General features: G+C 39.7%; 1 protein-coding gene across 2 annotated transcripts; it reads right to left on the reverse strand.

Moving 5' to 3' along the window:
- Window positions 1–2,196: 2,196 nt before the first annotated feature.
- Window positions 2,197–5,141, reverse strand: LOC143612069 (uncharacterized). 2 transcript variants are annotated; one of them, XR_013149889.1, is made up of 4 exons: window positions 4,759–5,141; window positions 3,869–4,131; window positions 3,163–3,296; window positions 2,197–2,416 (listed from the first exon to the last, which is right to left on the reverse strand). XR_013149889.1 is itself a non-coding variant. In XM_077086141.1 (3 exons), exons 1-3 carry the CDS (start codon window positions 5,012–5,014, stop codon window positions 3,216–3,218), a joined length of 600 nt encoding a protein of 199 aa, XP_076942256.1. In that variant the 5' UTR covers window positions 5,015–5,141; the 3' UTR covers window positions 2,197–3,215. The 2 variants fall into 2 exon arrangements, 1 of the variants encoding a protein (XP_076942256.1); XM_077086141.1 differs by having other exon boundaries at window positions 2,197–3,296.
- Window positions 5,142–17,373: the final 12,232 nt, after the last annotated feature.

Consider the following 17,373-nt stretch of genomic DNA (forward strand, 5'->3'; position numbering starts at 1 on the left):
GAAATAACATCCCCGCATAGCGGGAACGTCGAGAACTACGTTGTTTGAAGCTCTAGGATGGAATTGGTGGTTTTAACATAATTGATCACTATGTTCAAAACCACCAAAACCTCATGGAGAATCTAAACAAGTAGGACTCAACGCTCCCGACTTGCGAGGAGGTTATAGACCTACCCGCATCATACCCAAAGACCAAGCAGGAAACTCGGGCATTTCTGCAAGTGACAAGGACTTCCGCGGGAAGAATCCCCATGGAAAACCTTACAAAAACCCTTTTCAAAACCCTCTGCTTAAGTCCAAAAGTTCACCTCACTTTATTAAACATGCATGAGACGAACATTGGACTGGGGGGACTTGAAGAGGTAGGTCCCAGCAGAGCCCAGTTGGACCCGCAAGACTCACCTTAAACAGGGACGTCTGCGCAAAGACCAACTGGTTCCGCAGAACCAACCATGCTCGGAGACATGACGTCCTTACGCGCAGTATGCAAGCTGGTCCCGCAGGAAATGCCTCCCAATGGTGAAGGACTCCGCCTGTCCCCGCAGCCTCGGATACAAGCCATTAGGGACTGGCCACCCGCGCAGCATGGCTACACGCACAAGGCACTTAACTCTCCCCCAGTGTCACCTGAAGGAATGAGCAAAGGCGGGAGGGGGAAAACTCCCGCCTAAATGAGCCAGTCCGTATGATGGAGGATCTTTTGTGTGATACCTGACGAGGTACAGACAAAAGATCTGACCAAGAATGCGACAGCTCACTGACAGCAGCATGGCAGACAGCACGCCACAGCACTGTGACCAATAGCCGCCGCCTACCCACCAACTCCTGCCATACCACGTGCCTAGCCTGTAGTTGGCAGAAGAGGAAGAGTGCACGACACGCCTGCTCTGTGTCAGCCGCTACCTATCCACCACTCACAGGCAGGGCACGTGCATAGGTTACAGTTGGTAGCGTGTTGGGCCGGCTAAACCCCTTGGAAACCTACCTTCGGCTATAAATACCCCAATGGTATGATCATCTTACAACATCTTATCTTATCATATATACCTGATATCTGCTCTAGCAATCTCTTAATATACTTTTATATTTAAAGAGCAATCTAGTCTGATTCTCACGCCGGAGGGTGGTCACAAGGAGGAACCCCCCCCCCCTTCTCAGTGACGAGCTCACGGTGTCTGTTTTGCAGGTTATCAGAAGAACCATCTTCCAAGGGTCTAACCCCTCGTGGGAAACAGCTCTCCAACCCCCAGGTTACCAGTAATCTGCCCGGGGTCTGGTTAGTGTTTCTTCAGTACCCTTCTTCATCACAACGGGCTAATGCAATGGTGCATCTAACTCTACATGTATCACTAAAAGAATGCGTATAATTAAGTTTAAACAAGAACGCTTATAAATTTATGTATGTACATTGCCATATCCTTAAGCATTAATACTATTCTTAGAAAAGTTAAATTCAAATTAATCGGTATGTATAAATCCAAATATATAGGGCATGTTTGGGATTGAGTTTGAAAACTGCTCATGGCTTTTCAAAAAGCCATTTTGAAAAGCCAGGATTTTGGGCTTTTGAAAAACTGCTTTTTAACAATTTCAAAAAGCTAAAATAAAATGTTTTTTTGTGATTGCCAAACACCATTTAACTTATTGGCTTTTTGAAAAAGCCAATAAGGTATTTTCAAACTCAATTCCAAACACGCCCATATTAGGCCGGATTTGTGAATTGCTTGTGTTTATGTTATCATACATTTTTGGTATATTGCTTCAATGTTTAATCAATCAATCAGTTGTCTATCTATCGTTGCAATTTTCAACTCTCAATTATTGAGCAAAATTGGAAATTAGCTTCCTAATATTCCTGTCTCTCTACCAGATTCGGGTGCCTTATGTTCTGTCCTCAATAATATCATGTGTGACTTGTAACCATCTTTGATTCATAAAAATAACCTTTTTATAGAATTTATGATTAGAATTTACAAACATTTTAGAATTCTTCTTTATTTTCCAAAATTCAAGGTGAATTTGTGCGGATTATAAGATAAAACATTCCCGCATTCGCCCTTGTAACGTGTACTTAGAATTCTTCTTTATTTTCCAAAATTCAAGGTGAATTTGTGCGGATTATAAGATAAAACATTCCCGCATTCGCCCTTGTAACGTGTACATCCCAAACCAAAAATGTATGTAAACACTAAAATATTTCATTCTCTAGTAAGCAAGAAAATAATCTATACATGGTTGTTTTTTGGAGGACAGATCGCAAACACGATACTTGTACCCTCCGCTTCTATACAAGAAACATCATAGAATTCATAGTTTACATATGTACCCAAACCTAAACATGCATATAATCATAATCGAACTATCTTTGTTATCTCTTCATGTTTGGTCACCAATTTACAAATCTCCTTTGGAAAACCTGCAAAGAGAACATTACCAAACAAAGATTAAAATCCAAAGTCTTCCAATCTTGCTTATGTACCAACCATGTGCTATAATATAAAAATAAAATGTATAATAATGATAATATTAAAGAACATAGGATCCTAGATTGCCTAAAAACAAAACCCAACTGAAATCTTGGACAAGAGTGATGATACCCATGTTGGCATGAGCAAGTTGCCAAATATTAAGGGGTGGAGCACATGTGATGACTGAAATTGGTTCAATAACAGGACAGATTGGAGGAAAAAAGTAATCTTTTTTAGATACCAAGCAAACTGTCATATGGGGAATGTGTTGCCATGGGATTTCCTAATTTTAATATTTTTTAACAAACATTTGAATTATTAGCGGGTCAATGACCCATCCGATCATCTTCACTCCACTCTAGAATGAAACCCACAGTAGGTGAAAACTCTCTAGCCCAACCTGAACCCCCCTAAATTTTTTTGTCACGGGCGGAACTTGAAACAATAAATATATTATATGTATGTGTACATAAGCACGTTCAGAACCAATATTATGTCGAGAACTGCATAATACACTTGTACACATACGGTAGATTCTGTAACTGCCTAGTGCCTACCCCACTAACTTTCTTTATTAACAGATTAAAAAACACTATGTAAAAGTGTATTATGCGAGTCCGTCTATATGTCGTTAAACAACATGTTTTGATGAGTTGTAAACTACAAGTAACTACATTTTGTATTGATTCAGTACCTGAAACTTGGATATCCAATGCTTTGATTCAGTTACATTTTGTGCTTGCACATCTACTTTTGTAATTTCAGTTTGACCCTTTCATCTTGAAGAATCTTTGAGTACCTTTGAAACCCATTCTTGAATGTGGACACCTGAAATTAATGTAACATCAACTTGTTATTAACTTATTACTTATTACACATATCTATTAATTTTGTTATTAAAATAAAACACACCCTTTTAACATATATAAAAAAAAGATCAAATCTTTCTTGTTTAAGATGCACCAAAAGGGTATGTTTGAACCTCAACTTGTACTTTATGCATCAAACATTTGCAAAAATGTCATTTTCAAGATATTCTACAAATTGTAGATTTTCTTGAAGCACAAGATGATCAAACCGCGTGTAAAGTCAATTTATTCAAGAGTCAAGATCAAATTTATTACCCTACAAATGGGACTTTGTTATGGTCCCCTGCATTACTGAGTTGTACATTTTAATAATATTAATAATGTAATCCTAGCTTGCCAAAAGTCCTATGTAACGTCAATTTAACTGCTTTTTTTAAATACTATATTTTAGTAAAGTATTAAATATAACTGCCTCTTGGGATGGTAAAAAACAGCATGACAAAAAAAAAAACGTTACACGGCCCATTTTCAGTTACGTATGACTCGTAATGCATAAAGTACAAGTTTTTAATGGCATAATGTACGACTTACAGCTTCGATGTCGATTTTGTAGACGAGAAGCTTCCTTCGTTCTCGGCAACTAGTCCGGTAAGCCACTACGATGTGGCCGACAGCCAACGACAGCGAACATACAAACAACGCAACCTCTGCGGCCGTGAAACCCCTACTAGCTACACCAAACACATACGATGCCTTAACCGAGACAAACAATAACGAAACTACTGAACAAACTGTCGTGATTCCCAAGTACGGTCCTCTTGATAACCCCGGACCGTCGCATAGTCCATATACACCTGTCGGAATCACAAATACCCGATTAGTTCAGTGATTAATATAAACCGAAAAAAACGATCTAGAATTGAGAAAAACAAAAAACAAAAGCCGACGGTTTGGTTTCGGTTTCATGTGTAATTAAAACCCAAAAAAAACCCAACCGAAATGAAGTTGTAGATTTTCATTTTATACTTCGAATTTTATGTTATTTATATATTTTTTTAGCGAATAGCGATGACCTCATATTCTACACCGAATCACCTTATCACCTTTACCAAAGTGAGAATTACGTTATTTCTAAATAAATTAATATATAATATAACTCAAATACGTTATATAAAAAACATAATTATAATAATGGTCTAATAAAAATTTTAAGCATAAATTCATTATTTTTGCCTAATTTTTAATTTCAGCCAAAAAAATTTGCAAGCATAAATGACAAAACAAACAAAAAAAAAAACCTAACTTAATTCAAACTAAAATTGAAACAGAACATTTTTTAAAAACTTAAAAACCGAAATTTTGGTTTTTGGTGTGGTTTGAACCCAAAACCGAACCGAACCGGCTCATCCACACCCCCTTTTAACTGCATTAATTAGCAAAATCGTTAAATTAATTTGGGAATTGGTGAACTAACTACTTACATAATATGATCGCCGATCTGATTGTAGATATTAACGGGATATCAATCAACGAGTATCGAAAACCATAGTTACTCAAATGGGTATTTAGTGTTTGCAATACAGATTCCGGCGGCGGCGGCGATAGGGAAGCTAACAAGAGAGCTGTCGGTAGCAACGCATCGGCGATGGCGAATAATATGGGAGCAGAGAATAATAAAAACGAAATGATCATAGTGACTAAAAAGAATACGGTTTTAAATCCTCTCAAAAACCCCATGATTGTGTTTGTGTATGTGTTGAGAGTGTTGATTTTGTGGGTATTAAAATGGTGGGTGTTGAAGAAAAAGGTGGGAAATGGAGGTGGGCCCGGAGGCTGGAGGATTTGACCGGAGAAATGGAACTGAAGACTTAGAAATGAAATGAAATGGAATGGAATGGTGGAAGGAAGGAGAGTCAAATACAAATACAAATAGCAGAATCGAACCACTTTCTACTTTCTAGTTTCTCTCTCGTATCAAATCTTTATGTTTCTCTCTCTTTCTAGATTTTTATTTGTTTAATGTTTGTGGGGTAGTCAACTAGATTAACCGTAATTAACCTATTAATCACCTTCTTAATTTTCCTTATTTTACCTCCTTAGGCCACCCATTGTGGGACGCGGTGGGGTGGTTTTTTAGGGCGCCATGGGGCGCGGTCCAACCAAGGGCGACGAAGAAATGGCCGTTTCAATGGCCGGTGTCGTTGATGACATCTCTCTCACACACATACATACATATGCATATATATGTATAATAGGGGCGCCCTTGGGGCATTAAACCATAGTGGGGCATCTTTGGGTAGGGCTTCGATGCCCTCGGTGCTTACATGGCGCTGGCGTGGCACGGTGGAGGGGCTTCGAAGCCCCTCACCATAGATGACAGCCTTATAACTTTTTATTAAGTTATAAAAGTATAACTTATGGAACTTTTCCTCTCACATCAAAAGCAATCCCAAACACCTCATCTCTTTTCAAAAAGTTAATAAGTTATAAGTTGGTGAAAATAAGCAATCTCAAACACCCACTTTATATCTGTTTTATCAAGGCTAGTTAATAGTAGGGGTGAACAAATGGTATTTCCATACTTATAAGGGATTTAACTTTTTGAGAAAACCAGGATCGTGATTTATGTGATGCAGTGATTGAGATTTCGATATCGAGCTCATCACTAGTTAGCAACATAAATGATCTGAACTTGGTTTGTTTTGTTTGCTTTGCTTAAGAGACTTTAAATTTGACTCGATTTACTAGATAATAATATATTTTATATGATTGCTTCTATGATAACTATATATGCAATTATTTATACACAAAATAAAAAAGAATATATGTTTGTTTAGACTCATTAAGCTAAAGCTTGATTCTATTTAATAAGCCGATTTACGAGCGACTTGACTTATTTACATACATGATCACAAATCTGGATTTGATGAATGGCTGTTTTGGTTGGAACTTTTTATATCCACTTATTCAATATTCACCCTCCCCATTTGAACCCCCACTAATTTACACACTATACCTTTAAGTCAACTTTTTATCACAACCCAAAAAACTTGTTCAATTTGAAAACATAAAACGCACAATTTATTCTTATAGACGATGTTAAGGTTTATTGTATTATCTGTTGATACCCAAGATGAATTCTTAGGTAATGAGATACTTGGGAATGATTGATTAAATGCCATTGTTGAATATGAATATGCTTATGTGAAAGTGAAAGTATAAGTATATTGTTCCTTTCCAATCTGCCATTACAAATATTGACCCTTCTCTTTTATAGGAGAAGCGAGGAAGAGGATTACATAGAGTATAATAATGAGGTTCTAGGGTGCAAGCTATTTTCCCACGGTCCCATGCCTTTTCCACTGAACGCTTGTTTTCCTCCTTTTACCCGGCGTGCCTTCTACTGAGCTTGGCAGACCATCTTTCTTGGGCCGCCCACTTGGACCAGGCTACGATACTTTTCTGCAGCCATGACAAGACATTTCACTGATTTTATCTCCAACCCACATGCAAGCTATTTTCCCATTGTCCCAGGTCTTTTGGGCTGAACCCTCATTTTCCTTCTTTTATATAGCGTATCTTCTTCTGAGTCTGGGAGACCATATTTCTTGGCTGTTCACTTGGACCAGGCTCCAGTACCTTTATGCAGCTATGACAAAACCTTTCACCGATGTTATCTCCATCCCACACTACCTCGATGGGGCTTGGGCTTTTCTCTCATATGGGATGTTCTTATGGGCCCATCTCCTATGTAAGCTCTTCAAGTCTCCCAGTCCATAGTGCTCGTTATTTATGACGAGTACTATGGACTCACAATAAGTTTCGATTCTACCAGCTGCCGTGACCACTTGCGTGATCCACCTTAAACTTCAATTGGACGTTGGTTCTCGACCCAGGAGTTTTCTTTTGGAACCATGGTTCTCTTTAACTTAGGCTCCATCTATTCCAACAACATGGCCAGGCACATGTGTTGTTCTAACCTTTTCCTTTGGGTTGATGCTACCAACTTGTTTAGATCGATTGGGTAAGTTCTTAATCCCCTTAGAACCCTTGATTTCGTTTAGTTACTTTGGGAGGTCTTTTAAAAACTCTCTTTTGGGCTCCCTTACTTCAACCATACTTAATTTGGGCATGTGTTTGCTACCGGGCATATTTCTCTTATCATTTGGAGAACCCATTTCTAAGGTAACCTCTTCAAGTCTCCCTCGTCTATTATCCTTATAACTTATGATAAAGGTAATGGACTAAACCCCGACCCGGCTCGTCCTTCCCTTTCTTTGATTTATATTATCTAAATCCCCTTTTATCTTTTCAACCCACCACTGGCCCGCACCTGAACCCACTTCATTTTTGAAAAGCGCCTCTTATGCTTCCCTCAAGATGTCATGATACCTTTCGAATCATTTGCCTTTCTCCTAACTGTTGGCTTCCTTTTTCCACTTTCAAGTTTACATTTCCTATCTCCTTCTTATCTGGTTGGCAGGACATTTGGTTGGAGTAGCTAGTACTCTCCAAGTATCTTGGTTTCTCGTGGGCTTCCCTGACTTGGTCCCCGTCATGGGATGGAGACCCATTTTCATAAAAGGATTTGCAAGCCCCCTAGTCTTTATTATTTATGATAAGGAAAAAGACTAATGTAATCCTAGCCCGTCTTTCTCATCACATACACGATAGGTTCGTCCCTTTTGGACCCATTTATTGGGCTAGTTTCGGATGGAATCCTCTTTCGATACCTAGCTGAGGTAGATGATATTTAGTTCCCATGAGCCTGACCCAGTTCTCTTGATAGTTTAAATCTAATACACGATTCCTCTTCTATCCAACAAAGTAAAAGTAAACCATAAACACAATGAGTTGATTCCATTTTGACTTATCAAATTTGAACCCAGTAAGGTTGAGATGGCTTAGTCATGGGATGAGATAAGGACCAAGCATTATAAACTCATCCTCATACAATGGCCCAGTCCTGTATTGTCTCTTCAAGTCCCCCAGTCCCTTATGCTAATTATTTATGATTGGGATAAGGGGCTTGCACCCGAGTTTCTTTAACATAACCAAGAAAGGGTTAAGTTTTATTTCTTGGGAGTTGTTAGTAGCCAATTAAAATGCTCTAATATTGATCATGCTATACTTGATTTATTGGTGTAGGGCATAAATACAGAGACATAAACAATCTCCCATGTGATAATATACGATGAAAATGTATCGTCTCACCTACATTAATGATGATTTGAATGCTTTCTATATGTTTCTTCTACAAGGCATTGTCGGTTAATATGAACAAATCACGTTAACCACATTAGTGCATATTGTGTTTTGACTCAAGGGTGTATTTAAACACATTTTGGGTTATAAGGTTCACCTCATGCTTGCGGGTGTATCATGATATTTTCAATTTGTATGCAGATGTATTATAAGGTTTCCCACATGTGATTTGTATCCGGGCTTTCCTTTTACTCATTGTGAAGGAGATTTTATTTCCTTTTCCCATTGGGGGAGGGCGTATATGTATGGTGTTACATTTAGTAGGAAACATATAAGGCATGAGCCTTCTATAAGAGGCTATCCCACTTTGGGGGATGTAAGTTCTGAGCCTTCTAGAAGGAGTTGTTTTCCTTCAGAGGAATTATAAGTATTGAGCCTCATTGATTGGGCTATTTTCATGTGGGGAAATTATAAGTATTGAGCCTTATTGATGGGGTTATTTTCCTCTAGGTAAATTATAAGTATTGAGCCTTATTGATGAGGCTAATTTTGTATATGGATCCGAGCCCCTCAGCCGGGCCTTCCTTTCACACTTGTTAAGGAGAATTGATATCGTTTTCCCATTAGTGGGGAATTATAAGTAATGTGCCTCTTTAAGAGGAATTTATCCCATTTGGGGGTATTATAAGAATGGTGCCTCCTTTAGAGGGCTTTATCCCATCTTGGGGAATTATAAGTATGATGCCTCTTTTAGAGGGCTTTATCCCATCTCGGGGAATTACAAGTGTGATGCCTCTTTTAGAGGGCTTTGTCCCATCTCGGGGAATTATAAGAATTGTGCCTCCTTTAGAGGGCTTTGTCCCGTCTCGGGGAATTATAAGAATGGTGCATCCTTTAGAGGGTTTTATCCCATCTAGGGATATATAAGTATGGTCGGCCAATTATTATAAATATAAAAGCAGAATTAGTTTTGATGTATGTTAGAAGTCTTTAATCTAGCTATATGAGAATGCCCTCACTTGTCCCATGACCCATTTGATGTCTTTTATCTCAGCTACTTTGCATAATTGATCCTCGAATGATGAACGGGGTCACTCCTAATAAATCTCGAGAGCCTTTCAGATCAATTTGTTATGAAACATGAGTGCTTGATGTTCCAGGCCTTCCAGATCAATTTATTGGAAGTGAACTATTTCCCTTGGAAGTCTCTCTAAAATAGTGATTTCTTTGTGAGATACGTCTTCATGCATAGAAGCTGATGAATGGAGCCCATCTCACTTTACTAAAAAGCCTTTGATGACAAAAACCCACGACCCAATGATGCATATGTCAAATTAGTCCCCTAGCTCCATCTTTGTTTAGGGAGGGGTCCTTCTGAATGGAATTCACTTTTCACATGTCATATCCCCTGGACGGGATTCATGTTTTCTATAGAAAGATTTAGTAGTATGGGATGTTGTTTATGTAGCAAGTAGATGTGAGGGAGATTCTTCTTCATCAAGATAAAAACTCTTGAAACCTGAGATATTGTTGTAGAAGCCTTTCTTTCATCTTGGACGGGACTTTTCCTATACCTCCTTTATTGGAACGGGATTATTCTTCTTGAGAAAGAAAATCTTGAAGAGAGTGTTTTCCTTTGTAAAGAACTCTTGCCCAAATAATATTTTTTCTTCCTATAGGAAATTTTTAAACACCTAATCTCTTGGAAAGGGAATCTTATTATTTGGAAAATATTCTTGTAATATGGCTCGGGGCTTCAGTATGGATTGTCTGGGCGGAGTGTTTGCAATGGAGGGATTGTTTTGGAAGAAACATTATTATGAATGGATTGTCTTTAGAGTAGGCTTCCTTCTTGGAAGAGGTTCCGTTACGAAGGAATGTTTAGTAAGGGACCTTGTTATGAGGAGATGGTTTAGTAAGGGACCTTATTGGGAAGGAATTATTTTGTAAGGGGCTTTGCACCAAAGGAATTTTTCAGTACGGGGTTTCTTTCTAAAGGGATGATTCAGTATGGAGCTTTGTTTTGGAGCAATTATTCAGTACGGTGCTTCATTCTTAAGGGATTACTCAGTATGGGGCTTTGTTCTGGAGAGGTTCTTTGGTAAGGGACTTTATCCTGAGGAGGTGGTCTAGTAAGGAACCTTGTTTTGGAGGAATTATTTTAAGGCTTTTTAAGTTTTGGGGTTTGTTATGAATGAGTTGTTTTGTATGGGATTTTTTCTTGAGGGCCTTCGTATTGAAGTAATGGCCCAGTACTCCCTTGGAAAGGGGCTCACCTTCCAAACTTTTAAAACATATAAAGTAGAAGTAGTGTTTAAATAATGCATAAAGTGAGTATATGTTGACCCCAAAAGATAAAACATTATTACATGTGAAGGCATAAGGTCACATCACCTTTTTGAAAGACATAACTTCTCATCCCTCTACTTTCTTGTAAAACGTGAAACTTGTTTGAGATGTCACATACACTTGTGAACAAGTTGCTTTATGTCATAACATATGTATACAATATTAATTGTTGAAGATTTAGGATAGGCAATTGCCCTCACCTTTTTCCCCTTTACTATCATATTTTATATAAGATAAACAATATGTGCTTCATGCTAGTTAATTGACTGCACATAAGCATAACCTATAGTATTTTATACTTACAAACTTACACATGACTATCTTTGATCATTATCTTTTACATGAGTATAACATTTTGTTTTTACTTAAATAACAAATTGGTTATAATAATCCATATAACCCTTGACCCATCCATTTTATCAAATAAACCTTAGAATTTTTGGTCTAAACACTCGAGCATATATTTGTATGTATGTATATGTGTGTGTGTGTAACATATTATGGTATTGGCAGTTAATATATATAGAACCTGGTGACCAGAGTTAAAGATGTAGATCCGGACGCCATGCAAAGCATACCTAAGCTTCAGATCGGGCTGTTTCATGAAGAATATGAGTATGCCATTGGCTGAATGAATTCGAGACTTGAGCAGATGGGGCTAAAAACGAGCTGAAGGGGCTTCGTAACTAACTTCTCCGGATCTGACTGAACATGTATTCACCGTTTATGGATGCATAAACCCGAAGTTGTTTTCTCTCGTCCTACCGAATAGGTATCGGACCTCCACTGATTCTAGCTCGTCGTTATGTGTAGAAACTTCGTGTCGTTTTCTTCTTTTTCAATTAAAATCAATTCTCCGGTGTATCTCGTGCTTCGGAGGTGAGGATACGAGCCTACCATTGCTACCAACTTAGCAACGTTGGCTTTAGCGAAATCCGGCAGGGGTGGTGGGTATGTGTTTTTCTGGTTGAAAGAAGTCGTCATGTCTAACTTGCCAAAACTCACCGGAGTAAATTTCAAAAATTTTGACTTCCCGGAATATTCCTAAGAGTCGGACAAAGTTTCCGACGATGGAAAACCGTTGGAGATATGCTTTGTTTGAACTGGGCATGTGTCTTGAACTGGGTTGGTGCATGTTTGCTGGAACAGTGGACGAACCGCACCAAGAACCTTTTTCCGGCGAGACAATGGCGACAGTGTTGGATTTGACGATGGTTGTCGCCTGAGCCAGAGGGGAACGACAGCGGCATCTCCTTCAGGCTTTAATCAATCATTCTTTCAAGGTTTCGGTGAGACCCTCAATCAAGAAGGTCCCACGGATGGCGCCAATGTTGATACCCTAGATGAATTTTTAGGTAATGAGATACTTGGGAATGGTTGATCAAATGCCATTGTGGAATATGAATATGATTATGTGAAAGTGAAAGTATAAGTATTTTGTTCCTTTCCAATCTGTCATTACAAATATTGACCCTTCTCTTTTATAGGAGAAGAGAGGAAGAGGATTACATAGAGTATAATAATGAGGTTCTAGGGTGCAAGCTATTTTCCCACGGTCCCATGCCTTTTCCGCTGAACGCTCGTTTTCCTCCTTTTACCCGGCGTGCCTTCTACTGAGCTTGGCAGACCATCTTTCTTGGGCCGCCCACTTGGACCAGGCTACGATACTTTTCTGCAGCCATGACAAGACATTTCACTGATTTTATCTCCAACCCACATGCAAGCTATTTTCCCATTGTCCCAGGTCTTTAGGTCTTTTGGGCTGAACCCTCATTTTCCTTATTTTATATAGCGTATCTTCTTCTGAGTCTGGGAGACCATATTTCTTGGCTGTTCACTTGGACCAGGCTCCAGTACCTTTATCCAGCCATGACAAAACCTTTCACCGATGTTATTTCCATCCCACACTACCTCGACTGGGCTTGGGCTTTTCTCTCATATGGGATGTTCTTATGGGCCCATCTCCTATGTAAGCTCTTCAGCATCAATGTTGATACCCTAGATGAATTCTTAGGTAATGAGATACTTGGGAATGATTGATCAAATGTCATTTTGAATATGAATATGATTATGTGAAAGTGAAAGTATAAGTATATTGTTTCTTTCCAATCTGCCATTACAAATATTAACCCTTCTCTTTTATAGGAGAAGAGAGGAAGAGGATTACATAGAGTATAATAATGAGGTTCTAGGGTGCAAGCTATTTTCCCACGGTCCCATGCCTTTTCCACTGAACGCTCGTTTTCCTCCTTTTACCCGGCGTGCCTTCTCCTGAGCTTGGCAGACCATCTTTCTTGGGCCGCCCACTTGGAACAGGCTACAATACTTTTCTGCAGCCATGACAAGACATTTCACTGATTTTATCTCCAACCCACATGCAAGCTATTTTCCCATTGTCCCAGGTCTTTTGGGCTAAACCCTCATTTTCCTTATTTTATATAGCGTATCTTCTTCTGAGTCTGGGAGACCATATTTCTTGGCTGTTCACTTGGACCAGGCTCCAGTACCTTTATGCAGCCATGACAAAACCTTTCACCGATGTTATCTCCATCCCACACTACCTTGACTGGGCTTGGGCTTTTCTCTCATATGAGATGTTCTTATGGGCCCATCTTCTATGTAAGCTCTTCATTATCCTACCATAATTAGGATATTTTGTTTAGTTTTACTTTTTAATTATCATAAGTGTTTTGATCAGTATTCCTTCTTAATTGCATGTACTCACATAAATAGTTAATCTATAATCATTGTCTCTCTTATCCCTTGCATATCTTCGTTAACAACACTCTCCCTCGCATATCTTCTCCATTGTTCTTTATGATCAAACGATTTCATCATTATCAACTGCAAAAAAGATTCGAATTTTGCAATCTCTAAACAGATCATGATAAGTGAATTAAATCAATATGCAGGGGCCCACATTCAACGATCATAATCCAAAAGCGTGTCCATAAACCCATGGACGAATTTAGAAACTACATTAAACTAAAATCAATATTAACATATATAGTGTTCTTCCCTTAAAGTTTAAGTCAATAAACAATATTAAGCCTGTGTGTTTGTCAAAAAGCACACATTCATCATATTTCTTCAAAAACTCAACATTTATCTTATTTCTTCAATCTAAACCTAGAAGCCGAAACCCATAAGTTAACCGAAGTTGGTGCAGTTGGAGGTGAAAACAAATCGATCGAGGTTCTACTTGGAAATGGTTCATTCTGATTAAGGTATTGATAGAAAATCACTCTTCAATAGATTTTTATACACAACCAGGCTTGTGTGGGTAGGGACCCTCCTAAATCCACATATAATTAATGGTTTTGTGTGTACACATTATTTGTGATTTGTGAAGGTGGTGGTGTCATCATGAGCTAGCATCATGTTAAAGACTCGAGATATCTTGATCAATATATTTGCTTCGTCCGTGATCTTAGTTTATGAAATTGCCAACGCATAGCCTAGACGATGGAGTTAGTCTAGTTTTAGTAGCTCAAGGTGAAAATGAGAGTGACAAAAGGATAAAAGGAAAATTCCAAGAATGTCCCTTGTCCCTTTTTAAAGGGTAATTCAACTACTTGAAAACTTCGTTTTAGGTAAGGGCGTAAGGCCTAAATCTCACAACCCAACTAAAAACTTATAAATAAATGAACATAAAAAAATTCAAAAGTTAAGTATTTTGTAGGCTTTTGATGGTCAAGCATAGACTTTAGCTAGACATTTTAAGCATTCTTATCATATCCTATCCTCCAAAATTATGTTAGGAGATTTGCAAATAAAATGGTTGGATTTTGAGTGTAAATTATAAGATAAATAGTGTAAATGTAATGATTTTTTCTAAATTGGGGAAACAAAATTTACCCATATTTATTTTTTATATTTATTGAATTGATTGTGAATAGAGCAGAGAGAAACTGTAATGATAAAAGTATAAAAATATATTATTTAATTGAACAGGAGGGCGCATGTATCGTTTTTTAGTGTAACTATAGAGATGAGGATGATTGATAGGTTGAGACTAGAATTCATGTATTTATGGTTTGATCTTTAATAAACTGTTTTTTATGTAAAAGACACATAAATAATTTACGACTACAAGTTTGCATCAATTCGAATATCATGTTTTACATTTTAATGGGAAAAAAAAACCGATACACCTAACCTACTCCTTACCCCCCCCCCCCCCCCCCCCACAATTTTTATTTCAATGGGACTTGAAACCTAACCGACCAGAAGTGACGCCTCCTTTGTGGCTTTGAACAGTTAACACTTTGACGCAATTGGGCAGTCCTTCGGTGAATATCATCTTAAGTTACATTAGTTTTTAAATAAATCAAACATATGCATATACAGTTAACAGTATATGATAACTACTTAAATGGTTCTTTTACGTTGCTATATAGTGTATTCTCTCACTTATTCTTCAAATACATTGAACCCATTTGAAGAGGTAGGTCCCAGCAGAGCCCAGTTGGACCCGCAAGACTCACATTGAAGAGGGACGTCTGCGCAAGGACCAACTGGTCCCGCAGGACCCACCATGCTCAGAGATGAAGACCTTACGCGCAGTACGCCAGCTGTTCCCGCAGGAAAAGCCTCCCAATGGTGAAGTACCCCGCCTGTTCCCGCAGCTGCGGATACAAGCCATCAGGGAAGGCTACCCGCACTAACAGCAAGGCTACACGCACAAGGCACTAACTCTCAATAATTCAGTGTCACCTGAAGGAATGAGCAAGGCGGGAATACTCCCGCCCAAATGAGCCAGTCCGTACGCTTCTGGAAGGTCTTTTGTACTATACCTGCCAAGGTATGGACAAAATAGACAAGATCTGACCAAAGCAGCTCATGAACTAATCACAGGGTGACAGCTCGCCGACAACAGTACGAGGAGCACGCTCTAGTACAAAATGTCACTATCAGCCGCTGCCTACTCACCAACCCTTGTCGTGGCACGTACATAGCCTGCAGTTGGTGGAAAAGGAATAGTACACAGCCGGCCATACCACTATCAGCCGCTGCCTACCCACCAACTACCAGCATGGCACGTGCGTAGCCCCACAGTTGGCGGAAAAGGAATATTATACAGCTGGCTGTACCTGCTTGGAAACCTACCTTCAACTATAAATACTCCAACATCTTGGAACGGTATCATTATCTTGTATCTTACCTTCACTAGCTATTTCTCTCAATATACACTTATATTCAGAGCAATCTAGTCTGATTCTCACGCCGGATGGTGGTCACAAGGAGGAACCCCCCCCCTCTCAGTGACGAGCTCACGGTGTCTGTTTTGCAGGTCATCTGAAGAACATTCATCTTTGCCGGACCTAACCCTCGTGGGAAACATTACTTAGCCCCCAGATTATCCGTAATCTGCCCGGGGTCACTTAGTGTTTCTTCATTGGCGCCATCCGTGCATAAAAGCTAGAACTAATTTTCTCAGTTTTTTTCAAAACCTCTGAAAAGATGGTTAACGTTACTCCGGTCCCAAGGCCAGTGAGTGACCAAGAAACCCCGGTAACCACAACCCCAGCTACTGGGGGGAACACCGGCGGTTACACAAATTTTACGAACACTACCCCGGTTACCCAAGCCGGGGCAAGTGCAGTAAACAATCTTTCACTGGGATTCACCGATGCCCAGTTGGAGAAACAGACAAGGCTCCCCCGCCAAACACTCGATCAAGTTAAGGAGTGGGCCGAAACACGTCAGAAGGAATTCCAAGCTGAGTTGGATGAACGCTTGCGTTCACTCCAACAGGCTGACGAATTCGGAAACACTCGACAACAGCTCAACATGAGCAGTGAGTGCGAGTACTCGGACGATGATCGGGAGGAATCCGACACCGACGCAAACCCTCGCCATAGGGCGAAAGGGAAGCGTAAGGAAACGGACTTCCAACCAAGAAGGAATTTCGGAGAAACCTTCAAACCAAGGAAGGCGGGGGGAAACCCACGTGACTTCTCCAAAACCTTTAGACCAACTGCTGCAAATGCGGGAACATCCAAGTTTGCAAGGGACATTGCCGAAGCAATCGCCCCGAGAAGTGCCAAACAGATGTCTAACATCGGCACTTATGACGGTATATCCGACCCAGACGATCACTTGAACAGATTCATAGCGGGGCAACCGTCAGCAACTGGACGGAACCCACGTGGTGTTATATGTTCCAGATGACGCTGGTTGGAGCGGCCAGGGCATGGTTTGATCGTTTACCGGTTCACCACATCTATGATTGGGCGGACTTTCAACACAAGTTCAGCCAGCACTTCAGTCATCAGAGGAAATATACTGAAGAGCAGTGGACGATCCTCAACTGCGTTAGAGAGGAAGATGAATCTTTACTAGACTTCATCACTCGCTTCAACTCCAAAAAGCTGAGTCTGGGCACCATAAGCGAAGATCTTGTTCGCGCCGCTTTTATCCAGAGCGCCGAGTACCCAGAGCTTATCCGCACGTTGACGGGTAAGGACGGCATGCCATCCACATGGGATGTCATCATGACGGCGGCCAAGCGCTTTGCCGAAACGGAGAAGCAACTGGGA

Source organism: Bidens hawaiensis, unplaced genomic scaffold, assembly GCF_021521415.1.
Source record: "Bidens hawaiensis isolate Kalapana, Puna unplaced genomic scaffold, B.hawaiensis_p1.1 tig00033168_1, whole genome shotgun sequence".
Classification (NCBI taxonomy): Eukaryota; Viridiplantae; Streptophyta; class Magnoliopsida; order Asterales; family Asteraceae; genus Bidens; species Bidens hawaiensis.